At 50.0% G+C, this 27291-nt stretch overlaps 1 protein-coding gene across 2 annotated transcripts in view; it reads right to left on the minus strand.

Annotated features, from left to right (window-relative positions):
* Positions 1–3851: 3851 nt before the first annotated feature.
* The window catches only part of VOPP1 (VOPP1 WW domain binding protein), a 57066-nt gene continuing 33626 nt past the window's right edge, over positions 3852–27291 (minus strand). For both annotated transcript variants that reach the window (XM_081079761.1, XM_081079762.1), the window contains exons 3-5: positions 14334–14411; positions 8966–9102; positions 3852–6335 (exon numbers count right to left, since the gene is read on the minus strand). In XM_081079761.1, the coding sequence (XP_080935887.1) occupies positions 6145–6335; positions 8966–9102; positions 14334–14411 (406 nt within the window). In that variant the 3' untranslated portion in view covers positions 3852–6144. The remainder of the gene's footprint in view (positions 6336–8965; positions 9103–14333; positions 14412–27291) is intronic.

A 27291-nucleotide genomic window follows, 5' to 3' on the forward strand; every position in this document is an offset into this window, starting at 1 on the left:
GGCGTGGGGCCCTTCCTGGCAAGGGGGAGCAAGTGGCAGCCAGCGAGACCAGCAGCCTGGCCTCCTGAGGAGACAGGAGCCCGCACCACCCACCAGACACACCCTCAGGAGAGCCCGTCACCCTCCTCCGGCCCCTCCAAACCTTACCCCCCCCACACACAATTCTGTACCTGCATCCTAGGGCCATCACAGATGGCAGGTGGAGAAGATCCTCGACATCTTTGAGTACAACTGTGTCACTTTCGAAAGGAAAGTCTTCTTCAAGGGCACTCAAGTGGTCAGCAGATTTGGGGGACGAGGACTGATAAGAGGACGTGATTTCTACAATGTGTACCTCCGACTTCTTTGTGCACCGAGTCACGCTGGCAAGTTCATGACAATGGCAGGCGTGAAGATACAGAACCTCTGCCTTGTCCGCCCCTGGGTGGCTGAGAGTTGTTCGCTCCTTCAGGGACATCTGAGTTTCCTTGGAGAACTTTGCGAGAACCAAAGGAGTGAGATTTGTGGCTGAGGAGACATTTGGGACAGCGCTGGTACTAGCGTCCTCTGCCAGACCGAGCGTGTGTGATCTTGGGAGCACGCCAGAGGTCCCTGAGACCTGCTGTCACCTTTGGGTGTTTCTTAGCAGCACCTGGACGCCGTTTCAGGATGGACCGTCCAGCTGGACACTGCAATGAAATGCAGAGCTGCGGTGGAGGAAAGCAACCCTCACGCTCAGCCTGACAAACGCCCGGAAGAACTCACGCTCTTGACTCCCAAGACTATTGACTCGTAACCTTAAGACTGATCTCTGTTCAGGAATCTGCGCTACCAGATGTTTAGAGAATTGTGTTGTCTCCTTAGAAGGTGTAAACTATGTCACAGGAGCTTGAATTTGACCTTCGACCTTTTAATAGTTAACGTGACTTCAACCCCACTGGCTCCAGTTGTATGGAAACAGCCAGAACGTAACTCTCACCCCACTCTGCCCAGTAAAGCAGCACTACTGGCACTGTTGTGGGGGTTACTGCATGTGAGCTATGGCTGCTCCACGTGGAGACTGCTAGTAGGCATAAAACCCAGACTGGGATTTGAAGACAGTATGGAAAAAGAGTGTCGCATTTCTGTGTAATACGTTTTATGTTGTTATATGTTGAAATAATATTTTTATATATTGGATGAAGTGCTATTAAAATAAGTTTCACTTTTTCATGTAGCTAATGAAAATCTAACATAACATATTGAACATGTTTTCAGTGGATAGTGCTGGCCTGGAATATACATTGGATGCATTTCTCCTTGTAAACTTGAAAGAAAGATGCAAAATTCCTTTCTTCCACAAAAACGTGAGGGATGGTTATGATTTGCAAGGTCTGTGCCCACTTTTCAAACCTAATACCAATCTGCTTTCTCTGTACAGGGAGTACCAGGTGTGTGCAAATGACCGGGGGCTTCGGGACCTCAGGAGGGAGTGATTTCCAGAGTCCAGCCAGGAAGATGAAAGCAGGACTGGGCGCCATTCCTGTTACTGTTGGGAGAGAGATGGGGTGACGCTCCTGTCCTCATTACACTTGTAGAAGCTGAGTCTGATCTTCATGGCTGGTGTGGGAAGGGGGACCTCCTAGCAGGGAGATGCAACAGGACCCAACTCTAACTCCCTTTCCGTCTTCGTGGGTGACGGGGGAGGGGTGTTGATAATCATCCCTGCCCCCACCACACCATTCTTCGGAGGGCTTCCTGTACACTGCAGCACAGTCAATCCAAGGCAGACAATTACAGGAAAAAGTTGCCGAGGGCAGGGGACAGACAGCAAAAGAAACACCCGAAGTAATGCGAACATACAAAATATTGTGTATAGTTGATGACTTGTTCTCACAGACATCATCCTAGATGGTGAGTGGAAAAGATGGTTGCCCGTGGTTTCTCCTTCCTAGCTCTGCTTGGCATAACTCCTGCCACTGAGTAAAACATACCAACATTGCAAGATGAGGAGCATGGTAAGGTGACGTGCTGGGTGGGAGCGGTGTACGGGACACCCTCGGTGTCTACCTTTACCCCATCACAGTCTAAGATTCTCTCCCCTTATACTATGGCTCTCATCTCCTCACAGACGGGCAAAGGGTTGGGTGGGTGGGAGCTCATTTTCTCTCCCGCTGTGCTTCAGTTTCTCTTGCTCAGGGAGATGTGGAATGAGGGAGAACAGGGGCTTTTTAACGTTTTGTTGGCTGTCCACACTGTGCCTGACACAAACCTGGTATAAGCAACAGGTAGTATCATCCCGATTTGATATTTGAGGAAACTGAGGCTTGCTTGAGCATATTTGAGTCATCAAAACTTAAATCATTTGCCTGAAGACACAGAGCTAACCATCAGCAGATTAGAGATGTGAGCAAGGCTGCCCATCTTCAGAGCCGTCTTTCCACGATGCCACAATGGAGAGCTATGCCACAAGGATGGCACTCACATGTACATTATGCTCTCACCTTTGGCATTCAGAGAATATTATAAGTTGAGGACTCAAACTGTTAAGAATCATTTTAGCTGAGAGATGTGTGGACGTTTGGGTCGAAAGGCTGATGTAGTGAAAGTCAGGAGAAAAGTCGGCTTAGCTTCCCTCCTCTGGTGCCAGATAAACTGTCCCACGGAGGGACTCATGGAGCTGGTGACTGGGTCATGATGTCTCCCAGGTCCTTGAGTTTCCACTCGGCACAGGATTTCCCTATGGCCTTGGATCAAGATCCGGGGGCTGTGCAAAAGCCAGGGGAGCACACACTATGAGTGTTTTAATTGACTAACACATCAAACAATGCCTAGCTCACGTTCCAAAATTAAACAATGATGTCGACGGCTCATCTCCCAGCACCTTACCACGCAGAATGCCCCTTTGTGAGAAAACGGGCTTCAGCCTCATGAATTCCCGCAGACAGCCGCTCCCCTTACGTGGGAGACAGGGGTGGAGAACATGACAGCTCTGGACTAGCTGGTGTCTAGAATGTTCTCGAGAACGCTTGTTAGTTCACTGCCCTAGCACCTTCCCACGGCCACTCCTGCTCTCTGTACCTGCTGGGCCTTCTTACCTTCTCTGCACACATTCAGCTTCCATCTTCTCGGATCTGTTTTCTTCTATTTCAGAAACAACTACTCAAAATTTTTCTTCTTGCACTTCTGTGTTTTGAGAGCCATTATGGGTTTTTTGAAGTTCAGTTCAATGTGACGGGGGCAGATAAAAGTGAGCACTCAGTTTGCCAGCTCAAGTCATGACCTTTGACTTGTAAATGACCCTGCTTCCATTTTACTGGGGGAAGCTGATGACCAGATGGGTCCAGGTAAGGTAAATTACCTCTGAGTTCACCAAGCTGCGGGCCCTTTTCTGGCTTATTTCACATCCTGTTTTAAGACAACAAATTATGAAATGCTTCCTTATAAACGTTACCTCCATTAGTGATTGATAGAAAACGAAGCCGAACTGTAGCTGCTATATCCTTGAGTACATCTGTGCAACAAATACTGCTTCTGACCAAGCAGAGTTGGATTTTAAAAGCAAGACTCACCTTCCTATGGAAAATACAGCCAGACCCCAGGATAAGTGACTAGTCAGTGTGAGCTGTAAGTTTACCTGATTAATGCTTCTGTCTTCATACTTGCTCCAGATTATTTTTTTCTTTAGCTAGATTTTTTACAATGCGTTGGTAAACCGAAAGTTCCTTATATTCTTTGACAGCATCTCATTTCCGGTTCTCCCAGGATGGGGTACATCTCCCACCCCACCGCGCCCCCACCTGGCTGAAGTAATGACCCCACTATAGTGCTTCCTTGTTAGAAACTTCATCTCTCCCCTATTTACCACTCCCCAGCAAAACAATCAAAGCACATGCCCAAATTTTGTTTTATTTTGTATACATAGGAAACGGGACCCTATCAAAAGAGAACAGAAAAGAGAAATGAGCCAAGTGTGGCAGAGGAAACACGTGCCCAGATCTGCTCCAAGTTCACTCCCAACCGCTGACTTTACGGGACTTCAACACGCCAGGGGCTGGACTCACTGGGGAGGCGGCCTCTCCGCAGGCAGCGCGGAGGAGATGAGAATGGCCTGGAATTTCCACACACAGGTCAGTGTTCGCTGGAGCAGGTTCTCTCCCAGGTTCAAGGGAAAACAAAATGTACCTTCCACAACCGTGGGAATGCAAAATTGTTGGGTGCCACCTAAAAGGCTCAGTCTCTTGAGATCGTTTGCTGTCTGAAAGATCAGCCAGGTTTCATCACGGACATGTGGCTGCCGCCAATCCAGAGGCAGCCCTTAGTGTGGTTCTTTATTTTAAAAAAAACCAAAGGGAGAAATTGGAGTGAAAAATGCAAAACAAATGACCCGGAGTACGAGGAATTTTTGGACCCATGAAGTTGTCCTTGGTTGTAAACAGCAAACATTGTGCTTTGTCGACTCATTTCAATCAAGGACCCCCAGGAGGGGAGGTCCCGCAGTCAGGGGGTTCAGACGGCACACGAGGGTGGTCAAAGACGCGGGCAGCAGCTTCTGTGCTCACAAACTACTTCCGAGGGCACGAGTTTGGCTCCAGCATTTCCAGTGCAGTCCCCTGGGAGGTTCCCAGAGCCTCTGTCCTTAGAGCGAGGTGTGCCTAAGCGGTCCCGTGGGCCCCATCCTGACTCTTCACTGCTACCCCACAGAGACATCCCAGGACAGCAGGGACAGCAAGACTCCCGGCCAGGGGGCATGAAAAATGCGGTATCCACTCCAGCGAGATGTCCTGGTGCTCGAGTTCAATGAGGAACAACTTCTCAAGGGCTCTGAGTAGTTCGTTTTAAAAATAAGCGCCCTCTTCCCCCCACCCCGACCCCTGACTCCCGCCATCCCACTACTACACATAAAGGGATCTACGCTGCTGCTTTCACGACCCACTAGGTCTCCATCTGGGTTTAAATACTACACGATCGGCATTACTAACTACAGAGGAACAGGCCCTCCCTGCTCACTGTCAACAAGCCCGAGGACAGGACGACTCCCAGCACCCCAGGCTGAGATGCTTTCTTAGCCAGGGTTTGCCTTTCCACCACTTCTTCATTCTCGTTGTGATTAAGTTGTCAGAAATCTATTCAGTCTTCTGGAAGAGGTCTACCTGCAGCTCTGGCATTTCGCGTCTTGTCGTTTTCGTAGCAAACTTCTCTTCAGAGCCCAGCCCCCACCGGCTGAGCTCACACAGACCACAGCCCTGGCCTGCCCTGCGGAGCTACCTCTCTCCAAGGGGTTGATGTGACGTCCCAGCCCGAGCTGCCTCGGCGAAGCGTGTCAGACTTCTGGTCATGATCAGAGACACTCACTCGAGGCCGACCTCAAAGGATAGGACCCTGCACTCGCTTCCATAAATGCACTAAAAAGGGGGAAACATTTTTTTTTCCTTAAGTCAGACCAAGAGCTCATAAAATGTAATGTCCCAGTTTGGAGCAGGAAGCAATTTCCCATGAACTTAAATAAGTTTCCTTAGTGATTTTCAGGGAACTGTAGATACCCAGCTCGGCCTGCTTTGGGAGCCTCATCTTCTCGCGGAGACAGGCGACCATGGCCTCTTCCAGCCCTGGCTGTGCAGGAGGGGTGTCTCTCTCCTCTTCCGGAAGTGACGGAGACAGAAGAGGGCTGACAGGCTTCTTCTCCACTAAACGTCTCTCTAGCAGCTTCCTCCAGAGGAAGACTGACAGGACGAGGGCTCAAACAGCTGACCCTGTGGGGCCTCCTTCTGGCAGAGGGGAGAGGAAGCTCTCCTGGGGGGCGCCCCTGGCCCCTCTGCGCTCTCACCAGCACACCCCACACGAACCGGCCCTGCCTCGCCTCCTCCTCACCTCCTCCTCTTGGTCTCTCTCCTGAGGGTCTAGGCATGCCACCCTAAGGTGTCAGCCCTTGGGGACTGTCCACACTCTGCCAGAGCACAGATGACATCAGAGACAGAAGGACACAGGGTGAATTCCAATATTGGTCATCACGGAAAACTTGAAAGGGAGCCATACTTGCTTTGAAGATATCCAATAGGAATGTGCCCTTGGTGGCTCATAAGATCATTCTAGAAGCGAACGTTGATGGGGGCAGGCAAGGTGGACTGAAGAAGCCTCCCCGTCTCCTCTGCAACGTCGCTCAGGCAGGCTCTGGCCAGCACCCCGCTACTTGGCCTTCACCACCTGTTCGTACGGGGGTGGGGGCGTGTTGCAGTAGGAAGGGGGTGGTGGGTAGGCCGCACTTCCCAGGGGTGAGTTGGGTTGGACCTGGAAAGCCATCGCTGTGGGGTTCCCGGCAAGATTCATCCCCGGTCCTCCAGGGTCGGTGTAATATGACAGCCCCGGCTGCTGGGCTCCTGAAAGACAGACGAGCCAAGTGAGCACAGCAGAGAAAACCGACCGCCCATCACACCAGAGCACAGCCAGGCTGCAGGGGCCATGAAGGCCGCTGCCCCAGTCATTCACCCGGCGACAGGTGAGACAGCTAACACCCCCAAACACAGTGGGGCACCTGGCATGAGGTAATGAGCCAGAGCGGCTCCCTGGCCTCCTGGAGCTTCTAGACTCCTGCGTGCAGACAACCTGAGGACACACACAAACTCACAGGACGGAGAAGTGATCAAAAGGACATTGACAGGATCAGGCGTGGAATCGGGCGGAGGCTTGGACCTCGCTAATCCGAAGCCCGTGTGGTAAACCAAGGCAGCTCTTCGAGGAGCTGAAGGACATGTGCCAAGGACATGAGCTGCAGACGCTTCAGGGGCAAAAATGGGTTGTGCAGGGCCCTGGTCCGTGGTTACGGAGTCTGGACCTGCTGGGAGCAAAGTGAGCTGGCAGAGACCCTTCAGCAGAACAATAACATGACCTCTGTGCTGCTTTTTGTTTTTCAAAGAACTTTCTAGTGGCAACGTGAAAGACAAAAGAGCTGGAGGAGATCAGGGACTGGGAAAACTTAGCAAGCATTACTCAGGGTGAGATCAGAGTCTGACGTAAGACCTGGTAGGAGCTAATGACCTATTTATAAGGGAACTGATGGTTCCAGTTAGAAAGAGGTGTGCGCTGTGCTGCAGAAGAGATGACATGGGGAAAGAGGGAGCTCTGCGATGCACAGCATTCTTGTTTGGAAATACCTAGATGGCACCGATGTTTACGGGGGGCTGCATGGCCAGCTACTGCTCACCACTTTCGCCCCACCCTGTAAACAAGCAACAGACCTGACCTCGATCAGCACTGTGGCCATGGACACGTGGCAGCTTGCATCTGTGGACATGTGGGACACGGGGTGCTTTTCCCTATACTAGAAATCCACGTAGTGACGATAAGAAGAAGAAATTCACATCTTTAACCCATCTCTCTTGTCTACTGTGTCCTTGGGGGGGAAAAAAAAATCAAAGCACTGAAAATGCGGATTAATCCAGATGAAGTGTAGTTTTGGTCTCCCATTTCAACTGAAAATTTACCCTTCACCCTACACTGGAGCACAAATTTGAAACTATTCAAATATTTCTAAATATGAAAGAATAAAAATCCGCTTACGTATGAAATGTAGTACAAACCCTGAGTGAAAGTTTACGATACAGCAACCTCTGAACAAAATACAAATACAGATCTTTGAGGAACGTTTCAAAAAAATAATGATTTTTCTTTTTTTAAAGAAAATCCTGGGGAGTATCTAGTGGAAGAAAACTGTGAAAGAACAAATCGACACGTGATCACATCTGCTCTCTGTGCAGCTTGAGATCCCCGTGTGCTCGTGAGAACAGAAGACAGAAAATTCTTCTTATAATCAATCCTCTACTTCTTTCCTCTTTTGAAAACCACTTTTTTGAGGTATGACTGACATACAAAAAGCTGAATATATTTACTGTACACAACTTGATGAGTTTGTAAATAAATATACACTGTGAGGCCATCCCCACAATTTATGGCATAAACCTACCCATCACCTCCAAATGTTTCCTACTGCCCTGTGAACTTTTATTAGTAGTGGTATTAGTGTTAGAATGAGTAGTATTCTAAGAACACTTAACATCAGATCTCTACCCTCCTAGCAAATTTTTAAGGATACAATCCAGAATTATTAAGTAGAGGCCCCACGCTGTGTAGCATAACTGGAACTTTGTAGAAACCAAGGCAGGAACTGCTCCTAGAACTCTGCAATGACTACAGAACCCCCCACACACCCCAGGTGAACTGTGATGGGACGCAGGGCAGAGTGCACGTGTATGACGCCCGCCACCCAGCCTCACCCCTCCTGACTCTCAGGAGCAGCCTGAGCAGCCCTCCTTCCAGGGCCCGTCCCTCCTCAGAAGGTTCTCTTAAAAGGAAGGAAAACATCTCACATATAATGTCAAAAACTGGGGACGAGCCTGTGTCCTGAGAGGGGCTGGAAGTCACCCCGCACAGTGGTGAGAGTCTGAGATGGGTAAAGCAGTGTTTTATAAGAAGAAACCACTTTTTGGCCCTGGGACGTCATTCTGGGTAATATTTCCTAAATAGACCAAAGGTAACATGTGCAAAAATGTCGACAAGCAGCACGATTTGTAAGTACTCAGAGTAACAGTGAATGCACAACAAGTATTTGTTGAATGAATGAAAAGCAAAACAAATGATCAGCCATGACAGACTATCTAAGCACATTACCATCCAGGAACATAATCAGTGCAGAGGTATTAAGAATGGCAGGTTCTTGGTGTTTCTACACCGCAGTGGATGCTCGGAACAACTGCTCCGGAAAAAGACAAGGGAACATACACTGCACACATGTGCCCCGCGTGGCCATGCACCAGGGATGCGCTGACAACTGGGTGGCACGTGGGACGACAGGCGCTGCACGCTGTACCAGCACGAGTGAGGCTGACCACTGCAACCTCAATGAACACACGTGGCCTGACATGTTTTCTGCCAGCGTGTCCGGGGCAGCGCCCTTTTCAAATGCAGGCGAGGACGCCGGAGGGGAGGAGCCACAGGACAGGGGAAGGCTGACCTGGCGCGGGGTTCGGGGGCTGCCGGGTGTAGGACACGTTGAAGGCGGGCTCCTCGATCAGCGCTGGGGGGTACATGCGCCTGCGGATGAAGAAGCCGGCTCCGCAGCAGAAGAGGACGCCAACCATCAGGAGGAACCTGCACGAGAGCACAGCGGTGAGGGTGAGGCTGCGGCCCGGGCACCAGGGGACCGGGCACCAGGGGACCCGGGGACCAGGGGACCCGGGCACCAGGGGACCGGGGACCAGGGGCCCGCGAACAACACCCGCTCGCAGGCGCGCGGGCGGATCGGAGCGCGGCGCTGGGCCTGCAGCTCCCCGGGCTGCTTCCCCAGGACGTTTCTGCTTGGACGACACCAGGGCGACACTTGGCCTGCAGACCTCTGGGACGCCACTGGACGGCGGCCACTCACACTGAGCTAAGCGAGCTTTCTGTGTCACGTATTCTAGCTCCAAAGGGTCAGGAGGCGTTCCTTTCCTGTCCATGCTTGTGACCTCCGCTCAATGTTTTAATCAAAACAGGAAACCCCTTCTCAAACCTGATGGAGCACTGCAGCTGGTCCAGCCTTTGCCTCACTGTCCATTCCACCAACACCACCACCACCCCCCCGCCCCATTTTTCCTTCTTTACGTGCAAGCAACAAGGGTAATAAGCACGTTACCCTTCCTAGCAGTTTTCTCTCCATTATTATATAAACCTCCATAAAGAAAGTTTAAATAGTGCCCTTCCTAGAGTACACCTTAATTATTAAAAAAAACTATAGCAACAGAGAAACCACGCACCAGCAATGAAAAAGCTGCAGATTTAAAGTCTCTAGGTTCTAAGTTTGGTCACACATTTTCCTACCACAACCCCCAAAGTCTAAGGGACAGTGGAGCCGACTGCTTTAAGAACAGGACCTTTGTCCAACTCATCTAAGGATTCCCAGTGACTATCGCATCACTGGCGAATGATGGATGGATGGATGGATGGATGGATGGATGGATGGATGGATGGATGGATAACTGAACGAATGACTTTTTTGTCTTCCCGGTCTGCACTACACTTTGTGTGTCAAGAACAAGGGGAGTCATTCTGAGAATGGCCAAGTTGTCTGTCCTGCACAGACATTAACTGGGAAACTTGCCCACCTCTGAACTGGTATTATGATGGGACTCGTGGAAACTTCCAGAGCCTCACACAATGTACCCCCACGCTGTGCGGACAACACATTGCCTTGTGAAAAATAAACACACAGCCCAGCCAACCGTGTCGTGGTCACAGGCTCATGTCCACACATAAACACAAAATTTTTAGAGAAAGAGCAGATGAGAAAGGCTTTGAGAATATTAACACACTAGTGTAGGTCTGTCGTGCAGTCAGCCAGTGACTATTTACTGGACAATCTCGGAACGCTGAGCGGGAAGGTCGGAGGCACGAGGCAGGGAATGACTGAGGAGAGGGCTGCAGTGGCGGTTTTCTGGTCTGTCTCCTAATTCAGTGTTCAGTCAACAAGTAAGTTTTAAGCACCTGCTGTGCTGCCCGCACATACTGTGCGTTACAGGGAGTAAGACAGGTGAGGTCCTTCCCGCACCAGCGAACTTGAGTTCTGACAGGGAAGGGGGATAGTGAACAAAGAATTGACAAAGTCACTTACTTACAATTCTGGCAGTAAGTGCTAAGAGAGAAAACCAAGGGTGCAACCATACGTTTGTGTGTATGTGGCAAAATAACTGACACATAATTGGCCACTTCTGTTGTTTTTAAGTGTACAATTCAGTGCAACAAGCGGTTTTAACAAGGGTGTCTGTCACAGTAAGGAAGATGAAGAAAGCTGCTTCTCCTTCAAAGCAGCATGGGAGCTGAGAGACCCGGAGGATGGAAAGAAGGAGACAAGGTGAGGAAGGAAAGGGGCATTCCGCATGGTCAGGGTAACACAGGTACTGCGGCAGGGAGAGCTGAGTGGGCGAGGTGCAGGTGGGCGGGGGCCAATGGGGGGGGGCGTCCAGGGATGCCAATGGAATCCCGGCTGTGCAGAGGCAAAGTGAGGCAATCTCAGCAGTGAGCTAGTGGGATCACAAAGGGAACAGCTCTAGTTCTTACAACTAACCTCCCTCGGGCACGCTCAGAGATCATGTTACATTCCACACCCGGTCCAACTATCAAGATATGAGTGGAAATACAGAGCAGAGAGAGGCTGGAATGTACACAAGGGTTTGTTTTCTCAAATAACACGACTGCTCACCTCCAACAGACCAACCTCCCTGAATGAAAAATGAAGCAGCCACCCAAGATCTGGGTCTCTTCCAGGAGAAAAGCCAAAACATTAGTGACACTGTCAAATGTAACTTCCCCCCACCCCAGACAAAGAAAAATGATATTGCCCTTCACACCTTAGACTGAGAGAGCAAATAAGCCAAGGACAGAACAGAGTTACGTGCAGGAGACCAATGACCTGCTCAGGTGTCAACCTCACCAGATTCGTTCCTTACCGAAACAGTGATCTGAAAAGAACTTATTTTAAGAGAGCAACTGACAAGGGGGCAGGAATGAGCCTGCAGGAACAAGGAAAGAGACGAAGCAGGATATGAGTTAGGGGAATGGAGAGAGAGAGGAGGAAAAGCAGTTCTGAGCTTCAGGTTGATCTCGAGATGTCCTCTTTCACAGCTGAGCAGGTCTGGGGAGCTTTCCAAGAATTAAGGACATTTGTGTCTTTTCTGTCACCAAAAGTAATCTGGTTCCTTCAATTCGTTTTTTGTTTTAATCCCTCCCTGCCCTGGCATAGCAGTTCTCGAGTCATAAATGCACGTGCCAGGCAGTGGTGGTGCTGCTATGCAGACCGGGTCTCAGACCCCAGCACTGCCTCCTGCTCACGCACAGTGCTAACCATGCCAGTCTCCACTGCGGGCGGCAGTGCGTTCCCTAACTCTACTCAGGGAAGGGTAGCTGCCGCTCTGCCCTTCCAAGCCTGAGGGTTCCATATGGACCTTCTTGGTTCAAGATTACTCAAGACTTTATAGAGCTGGCAGGGACTTGTGAACGCCTTCTCCTCCAAAACTTCAGTTCCCTGGTAATAATAAGCAGAAGTCCTGCAAAGTCAGGTGGAAGCCCTTCCTTCCCTCCATGTCTAGCTGCATCTTCTCCCCCTCACACCAGCCCAGCACAGAGTTTTCCACCACGCTCTCAACCAGGTCCATTCTTCTTACGTCCCTCTCTCTGTGATGTGCCGGTCCCTTTGCGTGGAACGCCCTCTGTGAGACCCAGTCAGCAGCTGCACAGCTTTTCCCACCTCTTCTGACGTCAGCGGCTCCATGTTTCCAGAGCACTGGTTTAACACGTTCCACATGTAATTACCTGTTTAGACATCTTTCTCCTTTAGGGCCTAAGGGCCTCTCCATGGGACCCTGGCACATACTAATGACAGTTCATGCTTACTGACAGAAGGACTGCATGGAGTAGAACCCAAGCACCCTTTTACTTCTGTTGGGGCACCCCAGGCGCCCATCTCAAGGTGTTCTCTGGCTGCACCCCCAGTTTAGGACCTAGTGTCAGAACATCAACTCTAATAATTCGACCAAATCTTCTGGCATCTGGCACTCGACCTCGTGAGACTTGCCCGTATCCTATGGGGCTCACGAGACGTCTCTGTAGGGATCCCACTAAACTCACCATGTGCAAGTCGCCTCGACTCCGACAAGTGACCCCGGCCAACAGCTTAAAAGCACCTGGCTGCCGACTCAGGGACAGCTTCTGGGGACGGCCAATGAGCTGCCCTCGCTGCCAGGCCCTCACAGTTCTGCACTCTCATTATTTTTCCTTTTGAATCATTTAATACCTAGACTTTCACAGGTTTCTTCATTTTTTTTAGGAGCATTCCCACAACCTCATCGTCATCATTCATCTGCTGCTTCAGACCAAGCTGATGAACCCTTTCGGGATTTATGCCCTGGATGCTACTCCCTCCTTCTACCACAAGGTCCCGTGGAGGAAAACTCTGAGTGGAAGCATGAGTGAAGCTAGACGAACCTCTGAAATGCCACCACCTCCTGTCCTCCTCTCCCCAGCTTTGGTACCAGTCCCTTCCACCCTGAAATGTACACAGATGTGTTTACATTTGGAAAATCTGAGGCTAAAAATTATTCACCTTCTATTATAGAGGCTTAGGCACTAGCAACTACGAGGTGGGGAGAAGTCGGCACCAGCCTGCCACTGTTTGGGAGGGCTTGCCACACGCCGTGACATCAAGGAGGGCGTGCTCGAGCCAGCCCCATGGGAGGCCAGACCAGAGCCCAATGTGACAGGGAAGTCCAGCCCCCATATGGTCAATGCCCCAGCAAGGAGGTGGTGATGGCGCTAATGAAAGGAGGCTCTCCGATTACAGAAAACGTGGCATGTGGAGTGCCCACTTTGTGGCGGTGTCCCTAAATCAAATATTGGGAACACCTGTCAAGAGGGAAAGACAAAGCCTCCCAAAAAACTCAAGTGGTTTCTGTAACAGGCTCAGTAAAGGTCTTACAGACTTCAGAGGTCACTAATGTCAGAATCTTAAAAAAAGAGTCAGAAAGAGGCTGAAGTCTTGAAGTGACGTCTTAACCCTTTGTGGAGTCTGCCTTGATGACAGTATCACTGCTGTGTGGGGGGTTGGGGGGCGGGGGTTACAAGAAGTGCTCTTGTGGCCTTAGGCAATTCCTTTTCCACACACACTGTACCAACCCTGGCCTCTGCAGCGACAGCTCTTATCTACAGTCACGTACGTTCTCATACATGCCCCCAAACGGGCAGCCTCTGAGATGGCAATGCACAGGAGATTCCTCTCGTTAACGGAGACTCTGCACCCCGTCTTCTGGGGCGCTCTGTGGGCATCACTCCCTAGCTCCCTCTCAAGGTACAATTTTACAGACTTCACACGGTTCTTCCAACTTCCCTCAGCAGAGGTGGAAGATGGAGCAGAATGCAGGCCTTCTGTCTTCAAAGTCAGGATTCAGCTGACACAGTGAGAAAGGGGAAGATGTGGAAGGAGCTGCAATTTTATCATAAGATTTGCTGATTCTGTCATTCTTTAAGACAACTGGTCTCTTGGCATCACCTCAGAAAATGGCAAAGGAGCTGCTAGGGAATGAGGCTGCTTTCCAGCCCTCCTTCCAAAAGGTTACCTCTCCTTCCCCAGCCCCGGGCCTCTGGAAATGGGGATGAGCTTTCTGCAGGCTCTGTGAGCAGCACCGCTAATTGTGAAGGCAACCCCCACATTACCTGTCTTCGTGACCAGACAGCCCCAGAGACCACGATGCCAGGCAAAGGCGATGTACGTTTGCCTGTGACGATGCTGCCTGTGGGCAGAACCCCTGGGTGGGGGAGGAAGGCCCCGCAGACCAGGAGGAGTTGTGACCTACCAGAAGTACCACAGCCTCTGTACGGAGAGAGCCCGCACGCAGCACCTGGAGCCACAGCAATCCTCGTAGGGGCGGCATCTGCGGGACAAAGTACACAAGCTGGTCAGTGTCCTGGGTCAGAGGAAGGGCCGGACCAGGCATGAGATCCAGGCAGGTGTCAGTGCAAAGGACAGGGGTGCCGCGGCCTTCCACAGAGCTCGCCACGCACACCTCGGTCGGCCCGCGGTTGGTCCTGCACAGCGGAGATGGACACGGTCAACGTGATTCAAAGCACCATGTTCACCACACACCCCCGTGTCCCAAGTCACAACGGTTTCCTTCTGGGAGGCGCCATGACCAAAGACTGGATGAAACCTGCCAGCTCTGCCACCAGAAGGAAGCCTGATGACGACGGGTGTCAGCGTGCTGTGGCACCTGCTCCGTGCCCGATCCCCCACGATGTGCAAGAGATGGGGACCCCGTTGCCCTGACAAGTCCTGTGAGGTTGGAGACACAGGTTAGGGAATCACACGAGAAGGCTGAGTCCCAGTCTTGCCACTCCCTAGCAGCGGGACGCTGGGCAAGTTATTCAACCTCTGATCCTGTTTCCTCAGGAACCAAATGGGGGGAGGGCAGGACCCCTTCGCGGTGCTGCTTTAAGGTCCAAGGCCGTCACCCTTACATGAAGTACCAACAAGGACTGTCCTTGCTCTTGCCAACCCTGCTGCCCACACCCCTTGCCTGAGGCTTCGGGTCCCAGCCCAGTGCAGGTTCCCCTGGACACACCCAGGGGCTGTTCCACCTCCAGAAGAGCCACCTCGTCCTGAGGATGAGGAAGGGACCCCTCACAGGCCCTAGGAGTCAACTTGGCCTCCTTCACTATCTCTGCCCTTCCCTAACTCCTCCCACCTTGTGGTTCTGAGAAGAGAAAAGGCTGTGAAAACTCAAGGCCCTTGCTTGTGCCCTTGGCTTTTACAGAGAACCCTCACAGGAGCGATTCCAGTCCAAGTGGCAATGGGTGGCGTGCAGCGAGGGCCGGGCCAGTTCTCAATACTAAATAATCACATAACTGTGACCTAGGTTCCTGCTGGTTTTCTTCTTTAAAAAGAAAAGGAGTTGGGAGACATGCAAATTTGATCCAAGATCTTGGACATAGAGTTTGTAGATAATTCTAGAACAAATTGGCTTGTTTTATGTAGGGAAAAAAACTCCCTAGAAAATATCAATTAAGATGGAAAGAAAGGAATGAGGATGGAGAGTTATGAGTTCAGATAGAGTTTGTTTCTGGGCGTTCCATTCTGGCCAGGCCTGAGACCCAGGGCTCCCTTCTCCCTCATGAAACACCCAGCACCCGTCTGCTGCTAAACCCTCTGTGATGTCAAAGTGAGCTGTGAGAGCCCTGCCCAACCACCACACACACAAACACAAACTCTCACACACACACCATTCTCCACAGGACATGGACCACAGACGTTTTCACATCCTGTCCTCCCATGGTCCATGAATGTCAACTTCTGTTCAGAACCCCAAATTGTCATGATATCAGGAGAGGTTCCCATAAGCTGGTCACATAAGCTAATCCATTTAACTTGCTTTAACCAACCCACATGTAGCAGAACCACCAAAATGCAAGCTTAAAAATGCTGCCGGTGCTCACAACCCAGGCACCCAACTACCAGCCACCGAGGTGAAAGTCAGCTCTGCGCTGAGTCCTAGGGTGGAGCAATGGAAACGCAGACAGAAGTCCCTGCCGTGGAGGAGCTTTATTTCTAGATGAGGGAGGCAAACAATAAGCAAGAAAAATAGGCACTGTGTTAGATGGCAACAGGTTCCACTATGGTAAAAAATAAAGCAGCTCACTCAGAAGCTGACATCTGAGCAGAGACCATGCAGAAATCCAGCCTGGCAACACCCTGGGCCAACAGAGGCCTCATACTGGGGGACGAGTGCTGGCTCCAGGGCTCCCCCAGTCCCAGCTCCACAGGCACGGTGGCCACACTGTGGAGGAGAATGGTTAAGCACAGAATGTGAGAGAAAAGGAAATGCTAGTGTGGAGGGCCCAGGAGTCTGGGTCTGGGTTGGACCAGCAAGGGCCCAGGACTGCACAAGCACCACTGTCCGGTAATGTGACAGGGGGCACTGTCCACTGCAAGGCCGGCCTCGGTGCCCTCCTCCCCAAGAAGCTCCATCATCTTCAGTAATCAATGCGTGTTTCCATGTGGGCGTGTGTGCGTGTGTATGTGCGTGTAGGGAGTGGGAGAATTCAAGGGAGAGGAAGGACTTCCTGCTTTTAGGGTAGGTGGAGTTCAGACAATTAATTGCAAACCAAAGGAGATAGGACTGTTTCCTATCATGAAGTTGCAAAGAGTCCTCAGCAATTATATTAGAGTGACAACAAAAGTGAGAATGTGGCAGGCAGGATTCAGAGAGGGCTCCAAGATTCTCACCCACCAGTGTACACAGCCCGCGTGGTCCCCTCCCCTTGAGTGTGGAAGGTCCTGTGAAGATGACGAGAAGGCCACGACGTTGATTATAGAAGCTTACACACAGTGGTATGTTCTATGAGACTCTGACGTGCCCGACTGGGAGCTCTCCTATTGATGCTGAAGAAGTGGGTGCTGCGTTGTAAGAGGGGCCACGTGACTGAGACTGACGGAGGTCTCCACGAGCTGAGTGTGATCCCCAACAGCCACTCAGGAAACCAGGGACCTTGGTCCTACAACCACAAGGAACTGAATTCTGCTACAACCTGAATGACCTTGCAGGAGAACCCCAGGATCCAGGTGAGGACACAAACCAGCCAACCCCTTGATTTCAGCTCTGTAAGCCCCAAGAACAAAGTGATGTTGTGCCCAGATGTGTGACCAACAGGAATTGTAAGATAACAAAGGTATGTTGTTTTACGCTGCTAAGTTTGTAGTAATTTATTAGGTAGCAATAGAATACTAATACAAATAAGGACAAAGGTTACAGGGTATGGGCACTTCCTACATTCTAGAGACCAGGGCAAGTGCTTCACAAATGTCTCCTTTAACACTCAAGACATCCGTATACAAGGTAAGTATTATTAGCCCCAGGCTTGAAGTAAGCTCAGAAAACAAGGCATTCCGATGTCATGCCTCCACTCAGCGCAGCTCACTGTGCTAAAGCCAAGAATCGATGGGCCAGTGTTTCAGGCAGGCATTTCGCACAGACGCTGCCTCTTCAGCGATACTGAGTCTTACATTACCCGAAGGCCCCCTTCTCAGTCCTCACTTGATTGTCCTGTTCTTCCCTGGCCCTGCTTTTATGAGCTGCTCTGGGCAAAGCCATCGCAGTGATGCTGTGTGGGGACTGTGTCAGACTCCGTACCCATTTGGCTCACGCCAATGAGCCAACTGCAAAAGACCAAGAGAAGCAGGACAGTGGAGAGACGCCAAGAAAGCGAAAGAGGCTAAGGAGATGTAGGAGGGGAGCTGACGCTGAATGTGGCAGGAACCGTTCCCAGAGGGCGACTCCAAAGGAAGCAGAGGGAAGGGGTGGGAATCCAGTGATAGCAGCTGAGGGGGAACAAGACCCCGATCCCCAAGCTCACAGCCATTTCTTCCACTGCTGTCCCATCTTTGCCACCATGATGCCGGCTGTGTCTTTCCCCCTGGGTCTCCCCCAGTGCTACCTAGAGCTGCCTCAGCCTGGGGCAGAGCCAGGGCTGAAGGGGTACCTGGAGCATATCCAACTCCGGTAACCATGAACTTGGCAATAAAGAGGAAAACAGGTATAGGGATAAAAATGCAGTGAGTGGGTCATGTGGCAGGAGCTCAGTGGAGAAAATGCTTCTGCTTCAGTTACACTTACAAGGAAGCATTTGCTGCTTTGAAACCTAAGCCCATATGGTATCTTGTGTCCGTGTTAGAGGACGCCACCGGACAAGAATCTCTACAGGTTTTTAGACACATGTAGAGCCCCTTGTCTAGAAGTCGGGGACACGCACACACACACATCCCTCAGCCCGAGAACAGAATCTTAGAAGATTTGAGTATGATCACTTCCAAGTTCCTAAATCAAATTACTCTCTGTTGGCACGACTCAACACCGCAGGGCTCTAGCTCTCACTTTTCAGGATCCAAATTTGGAATGCCAGCAGCTAACACATGTGGTTAACAGATTATCTGCCTTCTTCTCTCAAAATATAGTGTCCTTTATACTCCCTTGTGTAGCCAACGACCACTCACTCACTCAGCATCTTTATGGCTCATGGGCTGCCCTGGCCCGGCTCCCATGTGGGTGCTGGCGAGTGCCAGCCGCATGATGGAGCCTGCAGTTCCCTACACGGTAACACTCTGACCCCTTTTCCCTGTGCTGCTCTCTTCCCAGTGAACCAGCTAGTACATCGGGGCCCTAAGCACATACCTGCGGCCATTCCAAACAGCGGTGATTATACAAAGAGCATTCAATGTAAGACTGAGCTTAGTGAAAAGCAGACGTTAGCAGGCAGTCTGGGATGCTAAACGTGCCATCCCTGCTGCCTCAGGTCCAGTCTTCCTAACGTCTACACCTTGAAATGGCACAGCTGTTCCGAGGACAGCTGAGGCCTCACTGAGCCTATTACCTTCACGGTGCTGGGGGCCGAACGAATCAGGAAGGAGACAACATAACAGAATGTTCCTCCTCACTCTGCTCTGTGTGCCAGGTTCTCCAACTTGCAGGAGCAAGGCACCCATGTCACTTTTAATTAAATCTACTCCTCACCGCTCTCTAATTACAAGTCTAGGACTCCAAAACACACATGATTGCTTCAAAAGAGTGAAAAGAGCATATTCACTGGAGAAACAGGCCCCAGGAATGGTTTCCTGTTAGCCAACTATTCTACAAATTCAAGAAGGTACAACTCTCACGGAGTGATTTACCAAAGGGAACACCAATTGGAAACACCGGTTGGAAACAGGATCCAAACGCAAACTTCCGATAAGGTCAGCGAATGGGATGGTGCGCTCTGAGCGGGTGTTAGCTTGTAATGAAGTACATTGCAGAGATAACATCAGGGTATCTCGCCTCTCTCCCCCAGTCAATGATAGACGATGCAGTCCTGGGGGTGAATAATGTGAAAAGAAGCATATGTCTGGAAGTGTGTCTGCCACAAGTTAGAAATGTGTCATAGCAGCGATTGGATACAAATATAACAGGATGGTCCCTCTGGGGGTTTCAGATTCCTAAGAAGTAAGAACATGTCACACTTAGCTTGTCCTGGCCATCGGACACATTTTAGCCTTTGAGCCACACAAGTCTCAACAGGAGAAAAGGACAGCATATTCGGTTGGCATGTTCAATGTAAAGTCACGAAATCTTCCAATTAAAGAAAAATGGACAAATATTCACATGTAAACTTTTCACAGGGTGTAAAATGGTCATTTATATTTAAACTGGTTTGGGGAAAATCATCTCAGCATCTATTGGAGCAACTGAAATATGAGTAAACAAAAAACAAAAGAGATAAAAAACAGAAACGAAATAAAATATGAGTCAAGTATTCAGGGCGGAGCTCTGGAGATGGAGTTTGCAGGGACTGTGATTTCTTTTGGTGTTAAATAAAGGTAGGGCACGGCTAAATAAAAACCAGCATTTTAAGTAAATTCCTATCAGCACCATTTCATTTCAAAGGCCACCCGCTGAATCAAGTTTCAGCAGACCAGTCTCGATGTTCTAAGTATCTGCCAGTACAAATCTTTGTTTTCCTGTCCAATCCCAAGTGTCTGAGCTTAACAGTTGGTCTGGGCTCCTCAATTACATACTACCATATATATATACCTTGGTATCTGGACCGGTTCCTTACATGACTTGTATTATCACCTATGTTTTCCCACAGAGCAAAGCACATGGCCGAAGCTTGAAGAGGGCTTCCTGAGTTAGAATCACGGAAAACATTCAGGTTATCAGAGACCTCCCATTCACCTGTGAGAAGTTGGAAAAATAAACACAGCCCTACAAGATTTGGAGAAGTGAAACTGGGGGCCAAAGCACAGGTCAACTACACCCTCGGGCCATGGTGCATGCCCTCTGGGTTATGGGGCATTCTTCCGTATGCAGAACGTAACCTGGCCACACAGGTCCTATGCTCTCCTCACAGGGCCACCACAAAATAAGCCTGCCCTTTCAATGTCTGAAGGGTTCTCATGGCTTCCTGCATTTTCTCTTCTCCAGGAAAACAGGCCCAGCCTGGGAACAATCTTGGTTTCCTTCACTCTCGTTTCCACATGTACTGCAGCCTCAGAGAGTTAACATTTGTAGCAACCAGAACAGGACTGAATCCTAATGAAGTTTCCATCAACTAAACCTTCCAAGCTATTCCCGGTCAGTTCTGTCTTCCCATCCTCTACGGGTACAGTCGGGCTGGGGAACCTAATACAGGATCTGACAGCTACCCATCGTAAGATTGAAGTGTATGAAACCTGGCCCATCACTTTAGCCGGTCAGGGCTTTTTGGAGCCTCATTCTGTCACTCAAGTCATTCACTATTTCTTCTAGGTTTCTGTCATTTAAATGAAGAATCTGAGTCAAGTTTTGTTGAACCCAGGAATGCTGAATATTACCCACCAGTCCTCCTCCTTCAGTGATCCCACGGCAGCTCACTCAGCCCGGCAACGTCCCGAACCTCCACAGTTATTGTCAGGTAGACATGAAGCCTGGGTCTGAACACAAAGAGTCCTGTGCCCTAAAGCTGTAAGCCCAAACCCAAGATCTTCCCCACGTCCCGTAAGCTGCCTGGAGTAAGAAAATCAAAGGAAGAGAAAGAGAGGCCACCCAACAAAGTGAGTCCCGACGTGGCTGCATGGGATGTCAGAGAGACCAGGAGGGTACCAGACTGAAAGGGACAGGCGAGGCAGGAAGAGAGGTGTGCCCACGCGTAGGCACGTGACCCCACCCACCACTCGGTGGCGCCCAATCAGTGGCCTAGACTGATCAATCAGCTCAGTTCACCGCCTGGATGAAAAGAGAGGGCAAATGAACCCTATGGCATTTGAATTATACATTGATTTAAAAAGAAAAAGAAAGAAGAAATGGATCCAAGACCCCCTCTTGCTATAACTTGTGAATATGGTTGCTACAGCATGCCCATCATATTTTATCCAAAATGAATAACAGCGTATTGATGACGGAGCCAATGGTGAATTCCACTAGAGGCCTTCCTTCCATGTTGCTATTTTATCAACCGCAATTTTATAGGTACAGCTATCACAGCAGTTACAAATCCACCTAAGTGGCCTGTTTATTTAGACCAGAATTCCCTGTCTTATCAGCTGAGATATTGAGTGAGATGATATCAAATGTCTCCCCGAAACTCAAGACACACTGCCAAGTCACAGATCTTCCAATCCTATGGTCCTGTTGAAAAAAAATAAGCCCAACGTCACAGGGCATTAGAAGGGCAAACCCAAATTAGTTCCAGATGGTCACAAAACAGCCCTTCAATAACCTCCTCTACAGGAGCCCCTGAAGCCTTCAGAGGTCCCACCCCTCTGGCGAATTCCCTAAGTGATGAGCCTAGGGTTCCCACATGTCCTTTACAAACCTCAGCTTGGTGAGCTACTTGCTTCCTAAGCATATCCACGTCCTGGGTATTCCCTCCTCTTCCCTCTAAACCAGGTCATCTGTGACCTTTGTAACATTTCAGACTTTCTGCTGTTAAAAAGGAGCCCCAACTGGAGTCACTTGTGTTAAGCCCATGTCACCAACCTGAAACTTAACACCTCACCTGACTGCAGCTTCAGCCTGTCCCAGAAAGCAGTCTGAACCCATTAATCTGGAATGTCCTGGGCAGCACTTGTGAGGTAATCGGGCTGGCAGATCCACCCCTTTCCCCAAAGAAAGGTGACCTTGCCCGAACTACTCCACTCTTGGCTAGAAACTTCCTTTTTTCCGCCCCCTTCTGCCTATAAGAGCCTTCCATTCTGTACAGCTCCTTGGAGCTCCTTTCTATTTGCTAGATGGGATGTTGCCCAATTCACCATTCATCGCATAAAGCCAATTGGTTAAATTCACTCAGTTGAATTTTGTTTTTTAATACCACTAAGTCCCTGAAGCACTCTTCCTTTCCAGATGGATGTCAGTGAGTCACAGCAATCTCTGTACTGATATGGAATCTATCATCCTAAAATCTCTTACACATCACCAAGGTCACATCCACCTTCCTAGAACAAGCTTTTCTATTCTATTATCTAATGTAATTATTTATTTTCTGCCTTATTATGGCATAACTTGGCAGATCATATATTTAGCCTTGCCTGTATGTTTCTAACCTGCCATGGAAAAGCTCCCCATTTGAGTGAGGCAACAAGAGCCTCCCCCCTCCCGCCCCACCCAAAACCCTTTACCTGTGAACAAAACTCAAACAGGCAAGCAGGAAGAAGCCCTGTCCCTTCGAGTGGTCACCCTCGGAGATAAGCCCTCTGGAAAGCAGTGGTTCCCAACAGAATTACTGGGCAGTTTTTAAAAACTACCTATGCCTGCTGGTTGGGAGCCACTGCTCAGATAGCTCTCGTGCACAGCCAGCTTCGGAAACTAAGACCTAAATTTGGAGTGCTCCTGCCTGTTATCCTTCTCTTGGCACCCAGCAGAGACCTTTTGGGGATGGGGCTACGTTTTGACTTCTGATCATTTTTTTAAAGTTTTATTGAAATATAATTGATATACAAGAACTGCATATATTTAATATGTACAATTTGATGCGTTTGGACATATGCAAACACCTGTGAGACTTTCATCACAATCAAGGTAACAGACATAGTCTGAATAGTTTCAATGTTGTAGACCTGTGAGAAAAAGACTTTTGCAAAAAAGAACATTCATCTCTCCAGTAACAGGGTTTAGACCTTTGATCTGTCTGTCAAGTCAAACGCTTCAGACCTGAGGGTGAATTGATGGTTTGTTCTATCAACTTCAGTCGACAATTCCAATGTCAGAACCTTCTCCTTCCTGGTCTGACTTGGTTTCCCCACCTGTCTATTGAGACATTTGCTCATATTTTGATGACCTTGTTACTTTAATCTGGTCTACACACCCCAACCTCAGACACCTCTGTGCTCCTAAACCTGGCAAATACAAATGGAATGATATGAATTTGGCCATGAGGTCTGGAAAGCAGACAGATTCTGGTACCCATGAGCTCAAAAATCTGGAAAATTAGATTCTTGTTGATACCTGGCTTACTTTCTGAATTTTACTTTTACTGAGTTGATTAACTATTATTATTTGCACACTCAGAACTCTTAAATCTACATTCTGTCTCTGGACTTGCTCCTGCAAAAGCGAAGCCCCCAGTGCCCATACTTCCTGGCTGTTCTGTAAAGAACTTCAAGCTCAACACGCACACAGCTGACGCTTCTCCACTCCCTCTTTGGCTCACCCCTCCCTGAATGCTCTTCTCGTGGTCTGTCTCATTGTCTGGCCGGCCAGAACCCCCTGAACTACTGACTCCCTCTCCCGCACAATGGTCTTCCTGTGAAATACTGTGCCTGCCCACCGCCTCGTTCCTCAGCCCCATCCCCATGCCAACAGTCAGACCCTGCACACTCTGCCCTTACTACGGCCACGACCTCTTCACCTCCAGCCTACACGTCCCCTCCAAGTAGGGCCCTGCCAGCCTTTGAAGGGCAGGCTGATGCCATAGGCTCCCTCTGCAGTGGGAGGTCTCAGCTCCTCAGAAATCCATTCAAGACCCTTGTCAGCGAGCCTCACCTCCTTTTTCCATCTCACCTCCTGCCATCTGCCAGGCATCCATCACGGCAAAGGAGCAAGGGTTAGGAAGAAGGCTATGGGGGGTAATGCACAGTGAAGGACCCTGCCCACCCATCACCCCCTTCCACCCGGCACATGTGGAGGAGAGCTGGGCACCCAGAGACAGCGGACCTCACACAGACGGAATGCTCCTTCAGGCCCACGGTCTGAACACAGGGCCGGGCGGGGGCAGGGGGGTCACACAGTGTCTGCTGAGCGGCAGAGGTGGCCTGTGTCTCAGGGCCCCTGACTCTAGCAGCCACGTAGGGCAGCCCCGCCAGGCACTGGCTGTACGAAGCCTGTTTCTGGGATCTCGCTCTGACACCTGCAAACAACACTTCATCTACTCACACCGTTAATTATTCATAGCAGAGAAATGAGCCCAGAGAGACACAATCAACCAGGGTAACGTGAGTACATTACAAGAAGCTTCACACTCCAGTGGGAGACTTGGGAATAAGGTCTGGAAAGGACCTGGTCAAAATCAACAGCCAGAGAAGGGCAGTACTGGACGGAATGGCCTCTGCCCAGAGCTGGGCACACACTGCTGCTGGATAAGCCTTGGACCAGGGGTTCCCGCAGGGCAGGCCCCACTCCATCACCTTTACTTACCATCCCTACACGCTCGCTCCCTCCTCCTTCAGTGGGGGTGTGGAAGTAACCGGTACTCCAAAAGTGCCGGAGGAATAATGCATGACCCTGCTGGGTATATGCCTTACTTCTGTTTCATGTGCCCCCGCTTCCTTTCACACCTGACCAAATGCTTTCCACACGTCTGTTCCCATCTGTTCTCTCCTTTAAGCCAGGCAGTGTGTGGGTTTCCTTGGGTCTCAGTGCAGCTGACGTCAGAATTCCCCCACATTCTCGCCTCCACTGGTACTTAGATCTGAACCAATAACTACAAGAAGTGAGCCAACAAAAACACCCAGAAGCCAAATGCCCAGCCGCTGTTCCATCCATATGGCACCCAGAGACGTGACCCAGTTATGAACAAGACCCCTGAAGCAGCCACCGGCCCAGGCTGAGCCAGGGCTGAGAGGCCGTCCGTGGGAGGTTCTTCCACCTCTGTCAGCTTCGCAGAGGCCTGAGGTTCCTGGTCCCCCACAGCTGGAAACTCACTGAGACCACACGCCCAGCACAGACTTGGCACCGGGTCACCTGTCTCCTGCTTTTGCCTCCCAAGCCTCCCACTCCACTCTGGAAGACACATGTCCTTCCGTGGATGGTGGCTGTGGGCAGGAGAGCCTTCGGGACAAGCTGCAGAGTCGCGGGCCACAGATCTCAGCAGAAAGGGTGACATTTTTTATACACAGAAGAGACACTGCTCCTGATCTGAGAGGCCCCCAATGCCCACGAAGGGGTCGGGTATGGTCATGGCAGTGCCCACTTAGGCACCACAGAGCCCCCGTAACCTCTGGGTACCGCAGACAAGCTGGGAAGGGGCCTTCTCAGAATCACCAAGAGCAAGAAAGAAAAATCCTAAAATTTGTATAGAACCACAAAAGACCCCAAATAACCAAAGCCATCTTGAGAAAGCAGAACAAAGAATATCACAGTTCGTGATTTCCATGCTACAGTAATAAAAACAGTGTGGTACTGGCATACATACAGACACATTGACCAATGGGATAGAACAGAGAGCCCAGAAATAAACCCCCACGTGTATGGTCAACTAGTAGTTGACAAGGGAGCCAAGAACACCCAAGGCAGAAAGGACAGTCTCTTCAACAAATGGTGTTGGGAAAACCGGATCACCACATGCAGAAAAATGAAACAGGGCCCCGTCTCACACCACTCATAAAAATCAACTGAAAATGGATCCAAGACTTAAACATAAGACCCGATACCACAAGACTCCTGGAAAAATAAACATAAGGAAGAAGCTCCTCAACACTGGCAGCGTGGCACTGATTTTTTCAGTATTCTGATAAGAGAGTGACCGTACATTTTAGTTTTAAGGACCCTTCCCCTCCTTATCGGTAGAGAAGAGAGATGAAGGGACTCCAAACCAGCAAGCCTGAGAAGGACAGGGTCTGCCTTTGTCTTCTCTGTCAATGCAAAGAGACTTTCAAAGTAAGTCATGAATCAGTAAATAAAGGAACCAGTGACCAAGGAATCAGGGACCAGCAACGACCTCCTCCTCCTCCCCAGCCTCTGAAAACCCCGACGTGGTTCATCAGCTGACCTGCAAACCAACCCGAGAAAGACCCGTGTGCACAGAAGACACGGTTGAGCCCCAGTGGCAGCAGAAGTGGAACCGAGGAACTACAGGTACCAAGGCAATGAATGTGTCATGCTGAGAAGAACGAAACGATTTCATCTCCCTGTTGGCCCATACTTGTTTTTCTTCAACCTGACAACCCTGTAATTAGAGTCAGTCTTCATTTTCCAAGGGGGTTCTGTCTTTTCGCAGCAGCAGAGGTGTTCTGCCGAGACTTCCACTATGTGGGCGTTCAGGACTCCTGTTTAATAATAACGCAAAACCAAGGCAGGAAAACTGCCCATTGCCCTGTGCTTTGTCCCCACTCGCAGCCAAGCCACCTGCTCCTGCTACACTTGTCTCATCAAGGTTAGAAACTCCCCAAGAGTGACACGTAAGAAAAATGTATGTATTGGCCAATTAAATAATCACCCTCTTGGCTACTATTACATATTTCCTGTCCAATCTCCCTACATGCTAGAATATACAGTGTTTCTGCTGTGACATGATTAGATGCCTATGGAAAAAAAAATCTCATATTTTGCGAACTTCAACACTAAAAATAACAGAGTATGGGGGGGAAATTGGTTCAAGACATTCCATGTAAAACCTATGGGGCTTCAAAACACAATTAAAAATAACAATTGGTAACCTGGAAAATTAATCTGGCCACCTGGGCAGGTGGCTCAAGAACAGCCAGTGATGAACACAGCAGGTATTAAAAACATGTACAAATGGAGGGGAATGTACCAATGCTTTAGTCAGAGCAAGACTGGCCGGCACTGAGGGCACAGAAAGAGCCACGCAAGGCTGTGACCGCACCTGTTTGGTGAGAGGACCCAGAGCCAGGCAATCAGAGACAGTGCACGTGCGCATACACACACACACACACACTCACACTCACACACACACACACACTCACACTCACACACACACACTCACACACACACACACACACACTCACACACACACACTCACACACACACACACACACACACACTCACAGCAGCTCAGCAGGGACGTTTTCCT

This window comes from Rhinolophus hipposideros, assembly GCF_964194185.1.
Source record: "Rhinolophus hipposideros genome assembly, chromosome: 18".
In the NCBI taxonomy this organism is placed as follows: Eukaryota; Metazoa; Chordata; class Mammalia; order Chiroptera; family Rhinolophidae; genus Rhinolophus; species Rhinolophus hipposideros.